The sequence below is a fragment of the Sinohyriopsis cumingii genome, chromosome 1 (assembly GCF_028554795.1).
Source record: "Sinohyriopsis cumingii isolate HCF-2022 chromosome 1, ASM2855479v2, whole genome shotgun sequence".
Lineage (NCBI taxonomy): Eukaryota > Metazoa > Mollusca > Bivalvia > Unionida > Unionidae > Sinohyriopsis > Sinohyriopsis cumingii.
In genome coordinates, this window is record NC_142961.1 from 37,529,086 (window position 1) to 37,543,178 (window position 14,093).

A 14,093-nucleotide genomic window follows, 5' to 3' on the forward strand; every position below is an offset into this window, starting at 1 on the left:
TCACATCACATCCACCCAATTCTAAACTATGCCATTTTTTTCTTTCAAAAACCTTTATAATATTCAGTCTCCATTACCCAATAATTTTAATCTTTTTTATACTTCATGTATTATCAGCTAACTTTTGTTCTCATAGATGGCTAAACTTCACTAAACCTGAAGGTTCGAGTCAAGACATAGATCATGTCGTACCATGTTTATTATTTTGTCTCACCCTGATTAATGGGTGCATTTTGATGACATCACCAAATTTGAATATTCCTTCTGTATTTAGTCACTTGTGCACCAACATTGCACATAAATTTCAAATTTAGCCATTTATTGACGATTTGTAAATTTTGTTTCCAAAATCCTTGTTAACTCATTAACTCCTGGTGCTGCGTTTACGTGGCAGGAGGTAGTAGCCTACTGCTGAGCTCTGTAGCATCAAGGTCATGAATGATACACTAAAGTGGATGGTATGATTGAAAGGTAGACAGATGTAGTTCTACAATGATACCAAATAATCTGGAGGTTCTAGTTATAAAATACAGAGGGAAAAACTTAATTTTCTGGACCTGATTTTTTTCCACTCAAAATTTGCATGTGGTTGGATTCTGATTTTGTGTCTGTATTTTAGACTTTTTGGCCTCAGATCTAAGACAGATGAACCTTTGCCAAAAGTATAAGATGGGCATTTGGAATAGAGTGGTCTCGATACGAATATGGTGGGCCTATTAAAAAAATAATAATTGACTAGTGGATTAAGAAACACTGATCTGAATGAATTAATTGGAAAATTTGATGGCACTTTTACTAACATGTCTTGCCAAGCAAAAGCTGGAGCTAAAGAAAAAAATAACGATGTAGAATTTGGATGGTAATGATACAGATTAAAAATGAATTATGAGAATTTGAACTGAAGTAGATGAAATCTATGGTGAAATTTATTTTATGCCAACTAATCACTGTTTGGCATTGAATACAATCCAAGTTTAATCAGGTCACAAAATAATAGTAAAATATACTGGCATTTAAACTAGCTATAAACCTGAGACAATTAATGATAAACTAATGCGTCTAAGATATTGACCCCATCAGGTACTTAGAACTGAGAAAATGACACCTGTTGAAAAACTGCGAGGCTTGAATAATGTGTCTAAATTAGTGGGACATGTCTGAACCAAATAATATTGCAAGCTACATCCACTGAACCACTAGACAACTAAGTAACAATTACTCATGTACTATGTAATGGTGAGTATTGAAAATAACAAATGTCACTCATTATAAGTGATTAAAGAAAGCAGATATGAAATGAACCATAGATTTTATTACCAACATAAATAACAAGAAATTTAAAAAAAAATATATCTTTGCTAAGGTCTCTGGTATGGATGTGAAGATGATGCAGCCTTTATTTGTGTCTTGATAGCACTTGGAGCCTTGGATACTGGTGCACCTGAAACAATAATTTAAATTACAACTATTAAAAAATATTTAAACAACTCTGACTTCATTTATTTTTATAAGGAAACAGATGAGTGTTTTCTAAACCCGAGTGTCTAATCTAAATCTGTGCTTCAATGAATCCCGATGTTTTTGACCTGCCAATACATAAAACTTGAAAACTGCAGATGACAATGCCATTGTTGCATTGTCATAACCAGTAGAAAAGTGACACTTATGTCTCACCAAACTTACGTACATGAGAACACATGAGACACAAGCCATTTCCTCATTTCCCTCCAAGAAGGGATAATTTTTGTTTTAATTACAATACATGCATGCACATCATATGTCTCTTGCCATAACCTTTTGACAACAAGTAAAGGCATGGAGAAATCATAATCTACAGAGGTCTAACTAGGATTTTAAAGCTAGGAGTCCAGGACTCCTATTTGGGGAAAAATAAGAGTCACACCAGCAAAAGTTGCAGTCCCTTCCCAGAAGCATACTGGGCATACATGAAGTGGTTAAATTTTTAGCTGAGATGAAACAGTGATTGCCATCGAGTTTAATTCTCTAAATTCCTTACACCACTGATATATAGCTCTTGTTTGTCCATTAGAATGAGACTGAATTATGTCAGGCCAAGGAAAGGTCATATTCCATGCACAAAGCCAGGCATCACACACTTACTTACATCTGGCTACTGTTCCATATGAACTATCAGTTCAAGAAACTTTAGTACTTTTCTGACTCTCATTACAATCTTCATCAATTTGCTGTCTAACTCCAAAATACTCATCCAAATTTACAAATGGCATTTTGTCTAAGACTCATTGTATCTTGATTTCAAGGTCACATGCACTATTTATTTGGCTACACTTGGAAAGGAAAACAATAATGAAAGCTAAAGTTGTTCGTTTGATGTACTCTTATTATGACCACATGTACATCACTGGGTCTTTCTGCCTCTGAATTCAGTCATTGTAAATATCAGCACATTTCCCCACCACTCGGGAGCTAGTCAAAGTCTTTGAACTTGCAGCACAGCTATTGCATAATTGTTTTCTGATGTACTCTTACAATGACAACATATACATCTTGGGGTCTTTCAGCCACTGAAATCTCTCATTGTAAATATCAGCACAACTAAAATGATCAACATAATTTCCCACTCAGCAGGTGGTTGAAGCAGGACAGGAAAGCCTTTGAATCTGCCTTCTAGCAAATTCATGCATACAGAGGACTCCTGAGCAAGTGATTTTCTGCATCCCAGATTTAAAAAATCATCCAAATATGCATAATTAAGCATTTCCGAGACCTCTGATATACAGATATTTTATATATAAATTATATATATTATAATTTGTATTGTGCATTGGCTTTTATTCCTGGTTACAATGATTATATGTTATATATATATTTAATTTGTATTGTGTAATTGACTTTATCCATAACTGAGGATAGGAGTATGGCCTACATGTCTAATGTCATGTATGTAAACCTGTTTACTTAGGTCTGAATTTTCCATCAAGTTGTTTCAAGTTCATTAATGCCAGTCTGTTTATTCAAACATAGCTATTTTGATCAAACAAATATCTTTACTTCCAGATTCTTGTTTAATAAATTTATCTTAACTGTTATAGGTCCGTATGATTTTGTAGCACAAGACTTTGCAGGGTTGAATTGTTTGAGAAAATAAATAAAAACTGAACTGTCTGTGCTGTGTTTTAATTTGGCTTGTTTTTCTGCCTTTTTTAACAAATAATTACAAAATACCACTAAAATGCAGGGGTTGGGGTACTGGGGGGATTGGACTGGCATGCCGTCTGTGTTTGTCCATCCAGCATGTACATAGGACTCTTATTTAACAACATTTTTGGGTTCAAAGTCATTCAGTGGTTTTCTCCATTGACATTTTCCCAACTTGAATAATCTGATATACTTCATGACTTTAAAAATAAATTACCTTCACCATCAGCCACATTTGACCAATAAAATCGACATCCAAAGATGAACCATGCTGGGAATCAGCCATCTTGGGTTTTCTAGGTAGCCCCATATAATAAACATGCATTTGTATAACTAACTTGATGCAAGGTTCAAACTACAACAGAATGCTTGTTCCAGGGCCTAATATGCAAATCAACTTAAGTTTAACATCCATTCATGTCAAGCCAAAAAACCCAGATGTGTAAAGATTTAAGGAAAAAGACATGTGGTGACCAGCACTAATATACCTCTACTTGACTTATGTTGTCACAAGCACTAATATACCTCTACCTGCCTGACTTATGTTGTCACAATCACTTTAATGGTGAATGGTTTAATAAACATTGTATACTGCACAGAGGACATTTTCATATGTGTGGCTTTAAACTAATTTGTGGGAGTTCTTGTGCATCACTGGTCTCAAAATGCGCTAATTAGTACAAATTTTGTATGATTCATACAATAGTATGGCATGGCAGCAACTCTGAAACTACTTGCACAGAGTTAAATTTGTCATGCACACTGCCGACATGTGTTAATACAGAAAGCTAATGCATTGCATATACAGTGAAATTTGTCAAAACAACACCAATTTAACGAGAAGTGGATGCTATAGTTTGTAATTACCAAGTTAGTGACTGAAAATCATCACATAAATTAACTGTGATGTTGACACTAATGAAAAAAACAAAAGAAATTGTCTGCACAATTTGTCTGATCTATAATTTTATCAAGTCAGTGACTGAATGGATTATAATAGGTCAAAACACATTACTGAAAATAGCAACCGTGGCAGGTTAAAACAAAATGCTGCTAACATGTCTCTCAAACAATAAAGTTATTGTAATGAAGTTAGAAAAACTTTGTCTCAAACAGAAAAAAGCTAGGAATAGTTTGAAATATAGGTGCTAGTGTGGAACAAACCATTTGATACAGGTTTTGAAAAGACTGTACTTCCTAGTATGATTGGAAGCAGTAACTAAAGTATCGACAGGATTTTGTGCCAAAGCTTAAATTGTTATGTTATTTTAATATGTATTGTCTACCTGACTTTTGTCATGCTGAGGGTTGTGCCAGCCTCATTTCTGCCATGTTTTTAAGATACTTAAAAAAATTTGAGCTTAAAGGTCTAACTTCATTTATGAGCTTAGAATGTTTTAGAAGCAAACTTACTGACAATAGAAATTTCCATTAGAAAATGATCCACATTTAGGGAATTCCAGAATATTCTGTTGTGTTATAGGTCAGGTGACAGTTTGAATATAAAAGAGGTTTTCCATACAAAGTCCTCATTTCTGTTGCAAGATTAGTCTTTGGAATCATTTTCAGTTCAGATATATTGTGAGAGGATTCTTTTATTTAAACTATTCACTGGAATTACAAGTATTCATGACCATTTTGCACTAAAACATTAATTTAGAACTACGGAGAACTCATTTTAAAACAAACTAGATTGCATCAGTGGTACATCAACACATTTAAGACTATCTGATTTAATTTTCTATACTTTAGGATTCGTGATAGGACTTTTATGATTATTTGAATTTAATATACAATACTCTCTTTTTTGAATTTTCAGTTTGTATTCAATGGAAATAAAGTATTTGTTTTATATAACTCAAATTGTTAGTTTCGCTTGTTTCTGTTAAAAGTGTAAGACCTTAAGTCATAACAATATCCAAAGGGAGATCACTCTAGTCTGACGTCTGCCTGGATGGCTAACAACATTTGACTTTTTTATAGCTTAAACTTAACTTGGGAGGGCTGGCTTTACAAGGTCATAGTCATAGTCTTATTGTATTACAACTGAAATCTGAACACGAAACATAAAAGCCTAAAACGTTTAAATCAATCTAAACTCTAGTTTTTGCATTCATGCAATCATGATGGAACAATAATTCACATCCCTTCCAAACTCTAAAGTTTTATTTATAAAAAAAATGCTCAAACAGCAGAATGGTTCTGAATATACTGCGAACTGGGGGAAAACTTAATAACTGAATAGAAAAGATACAACAGAGAATTTGAGGACAGATTCCCACCACTATCTGGAGCAAACCAACTGATTAACAGTTAAAATGAAGTCTGACACATGTTACTAATTATCAGCTAACTTATCTGTACTTTGTCTTTCACTGATGTTTGGACTCCCTGGTATCAGGGTACCCAGTTTGTACAGACATGTCAAGATGACTTACTTTGAACTTTTTGTTGCTGCTGTTGATTTGGCATGCCTTGTGGCTGTGTGTTACTGGAGTCTGGTTTTCTTGCGACCTTAATGCTTTTTCCAAACAAGATGGTGGAGACCAGATTGTTGGTGTCAGTAGAGGAAAATGTTACTGGCTGACTGGATTTCTGATCTGCAGAAAAAGGAGAACAAATTCAATTTACCAAGTATTACTAAATGCATCCTGGCAAAAAGTTAGGCAATAATTTTTAAATGGTGAGAATTGTAGAGCAATTCAAAGTCTTTACATTCTTAGTTTAACCATGACTACTGAGGAAAGAAGGCAAACACTGCACTTACTGCATATAATGTTAACACTTGGTACTTTATAAATGACTACTTAACCTTACATGAATGCTCTTTTCCTATAAAATCATAAAAAACAGACTGAATTGTTCCTCAGTTTTGCAAGCCTGTAAGAGTTAAAATTCTTGAAATCATTCAACAAGTTGCTCAACTTTCATATGAAATGTGCAGCAATGAAGCATACTTGTTATCACATAACATATATTTGGAGATGTTTTGTTCAACAAAACTTATGAAATCTTGGGGAAAGAAGCATTATTTTCATCACATACAATAAATGCAGAGATGTTTAATATACCTTAATTGATATCTGATGGCAGGATCTGACTAGCAAAATACACCTTAAATGTAACAATTTTACCTCACGTAACATAATATAGTAGCATTACACGTATAATAACAAGTGTCCATTGAATATGGTTTCATACTAACAAATTTGGCATTATTTTGACACAGTTTATGGAAGATAAACAAATCCATACAAAAGTAAATATTTTCTCTTCAAAGAAAAATGACAAACTTTGTCATAAAACAATTAGAGAACTTTGTTATGATGAACATGAAGTGCATAGCTGCCAACCTTCCAGGCTCACAATTAGTGAAAATAGGGATAAAAAGTCGTGAATTTGGACATGAATTCGTGAAAAAAACCATGACAATAACTCCATCCACTCTGACCGTCAATACTACACTATATCAAGTTCGCAAAATAAATATAAAACACTACACATATGCAGAAATATTTATTTATCAAGACATTACACTGTGGCAGACTTGAACTTCCTCAACTGCTTGATCGTAAATTTGTTTTCTAAACAGTTCTGACTTATTGCCTGCAGGTTGATCTTGGGGACTAAAATTGCTGACAAATTTTCTGCAGCTAAGCAGGCCCTAAAGTCTGTCTTAATTTTCCTCACTAAAGAAAATATTCTTACGCTGTCTCTGTTGCTATGAGTAATGCACTGGAACTGCAGCATTTTCGGTTCTTCCACAGGAAAAAAAGCGATTTTCGAGTCAGAACAAATGTTTAGCATGGTCTCCAGCTGATAAAGGTAGATTGCGTTCGACAAGAAAACTCACAAATAATGCTTCAGCGTTGGTAGCCTGCAGGTCTGCCGCAAATGGTTTAAAATATTCCAGAGATGAAATCTGCGAATTCTTAATTTTCCCAACTTCTACGTGTCTTTTTGGCAACCGACATTCTTCCTCACATCGTCTCTGCGATGACACACTGAGCGCATGAAGAATGAATGAATACCAATTATTAATGGCAGAATGCACGGCCAATTTTTGATATATTCCAAATTAAACTTCACTTTTTGAGTAATACATTTCTTTTTCCTTGGTGGTGAAGACATTTTCAAAATCTTACATGCGAGGCTGAACGGTAACTCAAATCAGTGTTTTGACGCATGCGCGGAGCAAATTTCCGGTTAAGCCCCAGTTTCTCTCAAAAGCATTTGTAAAACTACTCTTATACATATAGATTAAAAGAGGCTAAAATGCTTGTTACTGGGCCAACTGTACTAATCGGCTGTAGATCTACTACTATCGTGACCAGCAGTACCGGACCGTTTCGGCAACTGCGAATATCACGACTAGCACTGAACGGGAAATCAGTTATTTTATTAAAGATTTAAAACAATTGAGGATTGGAAAATTCGTGAATTTTTGGCTTACGGCGTGAATCCGTGAATCGCTGAAAAAGTCGTGAAATTCACACCAAATTCGTGAGGGTTGGCAGCTATGGAAGTGTGATAATTGTACTATATATTGATCAATACGAGGTGTACTCGTACAACAACGAGGTGTACTTATACAATAACAATATTAGGTGTACTGTACTCATACAACAACAATGAGGTGTAGTGTACTCATACAACATGAATGACTATTAACTGAATAATATTTTCCTTATGTTTTAGTACTGCGACTGAGATAAGATTTTATATATATATATATATATATATATATATATATATATATATATATATATATAACTTACAAAAACTTTAACATTGCAGCTTAACATTGTGGAGGCTGCAGCAACCATTCAAAGGTGAGATGCAAAAATACCAGAAAGGGTTATGATAGAACATGTGACAATCACACCATGCATATTTTATTACTGGTTAAACTGATGCCATTGTTTTAAACTCATGATCATGGAAACTACTTCTGTGTCCCGTGAAATCATAGTTTTATTTGTTTGCATCATCAATTATTCAGAAAACTGATCATTGTGTAAACGTTATAGCTATAACAAAACAATGACACTTATTAGTAAATATGTCCCATATCGTATTTATAAATAAATGTAACACATGTAACAACATTACATGACATTAAAACTTTATGCAAAAGCAAGGCATAACAAAGGTGTCTGTATTTCAAAGCACTTTCACTACAATATTCTGCAGTTTGATAAAATGAAATAAAAATCAGTCATTTTGTCATGTGATAAACAGAATCTTACATTTGTGCTAATTTCAAATGAAATTCATTAAACACATCAAATAATTTCAATCTTTCAGCTGCCAAAGCTCACAAAACAAAGAAATTATTTGATTCATTTAAAAAAATTAATTCAAAGCACTCATGTCATTCTCTCATAGTACTAGGACATCTATAGAATGATATGCAGTGTATTGTAGTGTCACCACTGGCAAAACAGTTTCTTAAAATGTTGGAGTCTCACGAAAAAGTGTGTGTGCGATTTTGATTTTTAATGTAGCTTTCAAAATATTTCAGTCATATTGCTACAATGTCTGCAGTGTGGCAGTTTAGAATGATGTCCAGCACTGGGGCATCATGCCACAGACAAGTAGCATGATGTCCCACCCAGTTACATTATCCTGACACCAGGCCAACTAGTCCTAACAGTAACCTCTTAATGCTTAGTGCCAAGTGAGTCAGCTGTTAGTACCCTTTGTATAGGTCTTTGGTATGACTCAGCTGGGGATGGCACCCACAACTTCCTGCATCCGAGGTGGATGCTCTAACCACTAGGCCACTAGAGTGGTTCTCACAATAAAGTAACAATATACAGGTTTTGGTTACAACTGCATGTTAGACCATCAAGAAACTACCCCTAATTTCATCATAAACAATGCCAGTGCATATATAACTGTATGATCCTTGGGACAGCCTCATTTTTAAATATTATTTCATTTACTTTTGTCACATTTTTATATCCAACGATCAATAAATTTACTATGACAGCTTTAGATCTGACAACTTAAACATACTTTTGTCAAAATTCTTTCCAAGAAATGGTTAGATTGCGAAAAAGCTTTCCTGCAAGTTTTGAGTTGATTGCCACTTAGTTATCCAAGCTGTAAAGGGAGATAACCCACAATGAAGACATTCTGTAGTGCCTGGTGTGTCTCACTTGCATCTGTGCATCGATGTGTTAAAGTACTTTTCTCACCAAAATATAAGAAACTGAGAAGTATGACCTTCACACCAGTAAAGATATTTATATCTCATGGTAAACAACTTTGCTTTTGTCTGATACCAATTCATCCATGGCAATGATAGTACTGCCAGATATAAAAACATTAACCACTGACCACCTATATAAAATTAAAACAATAAGTATTTGTGACCTTGAGCTTCACTTCAATTTCTAGGGATGTTCATTTCCCATGGTGCAATTGTGGGCAAAATCAGATAATGATTCATTAAAGAAAACAGGCAAAAATGAAAACTTACAACAATAAAAAGGAACCAAAAGTTCATACTAGATGAACAGGACCAAGACCGTTCTTTCCTACCTTTTACAAAATTCACTGCATGTAACAAAAAAAAAAAAGCAAATTTTGAGCTATGAAACAATAACACACAACCACTCAATCACATTGCAATATAAAACTTAATCTTGAATTTATAATATTTGCATATCCCATTTGTTTGTTGTTGTTTAGGGGATTAATGCTATTTTTCAGCACACGATAAGCTATGCATGGCGGCCAGTATTAATGGTGGCGGAAGAACCATGGAAAGCCCCAGGAAGAACCACCGACCAACGAGAAGCTACTGGCAAGCTTTCTCACATACCTACATTGGCCGAATCCTAGACTTGAACCCACATAGACAGAGGTGAGATGGCAGTGATCCGTAACGGAGAGCACGTTAGACCACTCGGCCATTTGGCCCCCGCCCCCCATTTGTTTGAACCAGACTACTGATGTTAAAAATGAAAAGCATCAAGCATATAAAAAAAATGCACAAAATTAAGTCCTTATATTGACAGACTTATAAATTCTCTGTATTAATTCCAGAATACATTAATTACGAAATACAAGTCACTGTATTATATAGTAAAAGGTTTAATGATTATTTTATTTCAATAGTTTTTTAATCTTTTTTCTCATTTGATTGCCATTTCTCATTTTCTCAACATAATTGCCTTAATTATTTGTCTGTTCATTTACACAACGTTGAGAAGCATTTGTGATGATCCGATCACATGTAAGGCCTACTTAAAAAGCTCAATAATATTTATAATCACTTGATCCTTATTTCTGCATCCTTGTTTCAAAATTTACATACAGAAAACAGTATCCCTTTTTCTTTTGTTTTTCATCACATTCACAAAATTCATCACAAAACCTGAAATGACTGTGGTCAGCAAACTTCAACACAAGTGGCTGGTCTGCTTGTTCAAGAATAACATCCCACATAAATGCAAATAAGCCTTAGTCAATTGAGTTAATGCAATTAGTAATTTTGGATAATCTAATTTTTCAGTAATTTTAATGTTCAATTTTGGGAATTTGATTGGAGCAAATTTTACCAGAGAAGCAGAAATTTGATCTGGACATTCTGTTCCACAATAAGAATCGCAAATTTACATTTTGATGATTTTCACCACAGCAGACCTTTAAAAATTCATAACAAGGACAAAAGAAAGCCTTGTGCCAACCGTTTCTTATTAAAGCGCTTCCTGTGTGCTACATTATTTAAGTTGAGCTACTGTATTTTTTTCTGGTAGCCTACTGGAGCTATCATCTAATTCTGAAATTTGCTGGACCCTGTGTTCAAGTTCTGATTGAGTTTTTGTGTGAATTAAGCAAAAGATACCTACAAGTCTCAAAATAATTTTTTATAATTTAGAGTCACAAGGAACCAATGTATACAATAAAACTGACTATCCAGGCATATCAGAAGAGAATGATTTTAAAATAATGTGGATATTTGATTTGAATCTGACTGCAATTTAAAGTTTGGAAGAGCATGATGGGAGTGTGTACATTTGAACAGTCCAGATAAATGGGTCTTTTCTGTATAGCTACTTACTTGATTCACTCTCCCATTCCTCTTTAGCCGAGTTTATGATGTCAAGTAGATTACTTGTAATCTTGTTGAGATTATTGAACTGTTTCTGAAAGTAGCAAAACATAAATTACTTTAATATGAAATTTGCTATGAAAATTTTAGAATGCAAATTATCAGACAGGACAGACTGACCTTAAGACAATATGAAATTCGCTATGAAAATTTTAGAATGCAAATTATCAGACAAGAGAGACTGACCTAAAGACAAAGAGAAGTTTCAAGCAGAACATGTATGAATTAGTGCGAAAGATTTGTTAAAATCATAAAAATTAAAAATTACTATTTTCATATTAACTGTTGTTGTTGTTGTTATTGTTGTAGGGTTTAACGCCATTTTTCAGCACACGATAGGCTATACATGGTGGCCAGTATTAATGGTGGAGGAAGAACACGGGAAAAGCCCGGAAAGAACCACTGACCCACGAGAAGCTACTGGCAAGCTTTCTCACATACCCATATTAGCCGAATCTGAGACTCGGATCCACACAGACAGAGGTGAGATGGCAGTGATCCGTAACGGAGAGCGCTTTAAACCACTTGGCCACTCGGGGCCCCTCATACTAACTGCATTAAAAAGATATTTGTATGGCACTGTTCAGACCAGCATGGGGCGATAATTGCCTATAGATAGGAACATTGTGGTAAAGATAATTTATCACCTGATTAACAAACGATTTTAATACAGAAAAATAAAAGTAAATTTCTGCATATACTCATTAGAAGCCAAGTCCAACTGTAAACAACAAAGACACTGATCTGCTGTTGCATATAATGCATTGGCAGATCAGGGAGTAACTTGGTTGTTCTACTGATTACTCCTAACAAAGAGCATAGAACGAGACCTGCCACATCATTATGCAAATACAGATCTGGGTCTGCAGTTTGCATCTGGATTTGTCAAAGAGGTAAATACATACAACATACTATCTTGTGAACTGACAAAATTTTCTGTGTGATGAATTTAGTACCAAAAAACAGAAGAATTCCAATTCAGATTTATAGACGAGTAGAAAATAAGCTTGTCATGTTTGGTAGGGAAAGAGGGTCAAAATTACTCCTACAACCATAAGAAATGCAAAATGATATTTATGTAAAAGATGTCATAATGATAATTTACAGTTCTTGTTTACTTAGGTGGTCTGTAGAAGGCTTATTGGAAAAAATATAATTCATTTAAAAAATTAGAAACAAAAGTACTAATATTTTTACATTACTAACGACAAGTACACATGGCTGGGTCTTGGTACTATTTTCACATCTAACTTCTAACATATACAGTCTGCATATTCAGGAAGGCTATAGCGTGCGACTGGTTGCAATTGTTTTCAGGCTATGACAGGAGACTGGTTTCCAGTGTTTTGCAGAACTGCATTATTTAAATATGTGATGTGAAATATCAGCAAATATGCTAATCTATACAAGGACCAAAGTTCTGTTCATCTGAACAGAGCTGGTTACTATGTTGTAGCTTTGGAAAATGCTAAAAATCTCAACTGCAATTTGAAGAAGTAAAATGATTTATACATAATCTAAAAACATTTTATTATGCATAATTATGTCTAGTTTTGTTTAAGGAAAATGCCTACAGTACCCTGATTTTCCAGTCACCCCCAAAAGATGTGCCACCATGTTAAAAATTCCAAATGAGGGGAATAACAGAATCTTGGTCAAATTTTAGTGGCATAATAAATTGATCTTTCCATGCCATGTTGCATATATGGTTACAGGATGGAGATCTTGACAGTTTCAAAAGTTATAACAAAGATGTTAAATGTCTGGGTATAATGATGAACCCAAGGCCAATGTCAATTGCAGGTACAAATTTATTGTTTTATGCCCAGTAAATTTATATACTGTTGTACGGTTTCAATTTAAATTGTTTCTGTTACCTGGAAATATGTAATTGGGGGTAAAAACAGACCCTGTGGCTAAAGTCAGCAACATATCTAAATTTGTCATTTCACATGCATAGTTGCGTAGTGGCAATATCAGTGGTTTCAAAGTTGCGACCCCGGGGCTCTTATTCTAACGTATTGATACTTAGGTCATTGATCGTCCATCATTAATTCTACGACTCATCATGCCCTAGTCTGACCCCTATGGGTGTGATCAAAATCCTAAAACTGCTGTGTACATCTACAGAACAACCCCACTCAAGTCTCTATCTTGGGGTTTAATTAAGGGGTTTTACCAATGCATACACACAATAAATGTACACACTGATCAAAAGATAACATGTCCTCACCTTTTCAGTGGGGAAAAAAACCCAGTGTGATAATAAATAGTAGGATTGGTACAAGAGTATGACCTTGCTTAAACACTGGTATGGGTTATCTATTATTCTTCTATTGCCTTCTTGCTTGAGAACTGTTCTCCTAGTGCTGTCTAGTGAGGTATAGTGCCTATGTCTTTGGAGAAGTTCCCTAATGTTGTCTGGTGAGGTATAGCGCTTATGTCTTTGGTGAAGTTCCCTAATGTTGTCTGCTGAGGTATAGTGCTTATGTCTTTGGAGAACAGTTCCCTTGTGTTGTCTGGTGGGGTACAGTTGCAAAGTCTTTGGAGAACCATTTGCAAGAGAGAAGGCAATAACAGACTTAGTATTTCACATTATGTGATGTAATGTCATATCAAGACAGCATATGGCAATTGTGCCTATTGATCATGTGTAATGATCAGTCAGGTATTATGTTCTGCAGGGGTCAAGCTAGACTTGAATTCTAGGGAGAAGTGACCTCCTTTTGGACAGAACAGGGAGAAGTGGAAGCAAAGCAAGAAATGCATTATATATATATATATATAT

At 34.6% G+C, this 14,093-nt stretch overlaps 1 protein-coding gene across 2 annotated transcripts in view; it reads right to left on the bottom strand.

Moving 5' to 3' along the window:
• Nucleotides 1-1,292: 1,292 nt before the first annotated feature.
• The window catches only part of LOC149806722 (mediator of RNA polymerase II transcription subunit 8-like), a 33,703-nt gene continuing 20,902 nt past the window's right edge, over nucleotides 1,293-14,093 (bottom strand). For both annotated transcript variants that reach the window (XM_089956929.1, XM_089956930.1), the window contains exons 5-7: nucleotides 11,255-11,339; nucleotides 5,619-5,780; nucleotides 1,293-1,441 (exon numbers count right to left, since the gene is read on the bottom strand). In XM_089956929.1, coding sequence (XP_089813055.1) covers nucleotides 1,359-1,441; nucleotides 5,619-5,780; nucleotides 11,255-11,339 — 330 coding nt within the window. In that variant the 3' untranslated portion in view covers nucleotides 1,293-1,358. The remainder of the gene's footprint in view (nucleotides 1,442-5,618; nucleotides 5,781-11,254; nucleotides 11,340-14,093) is intronic.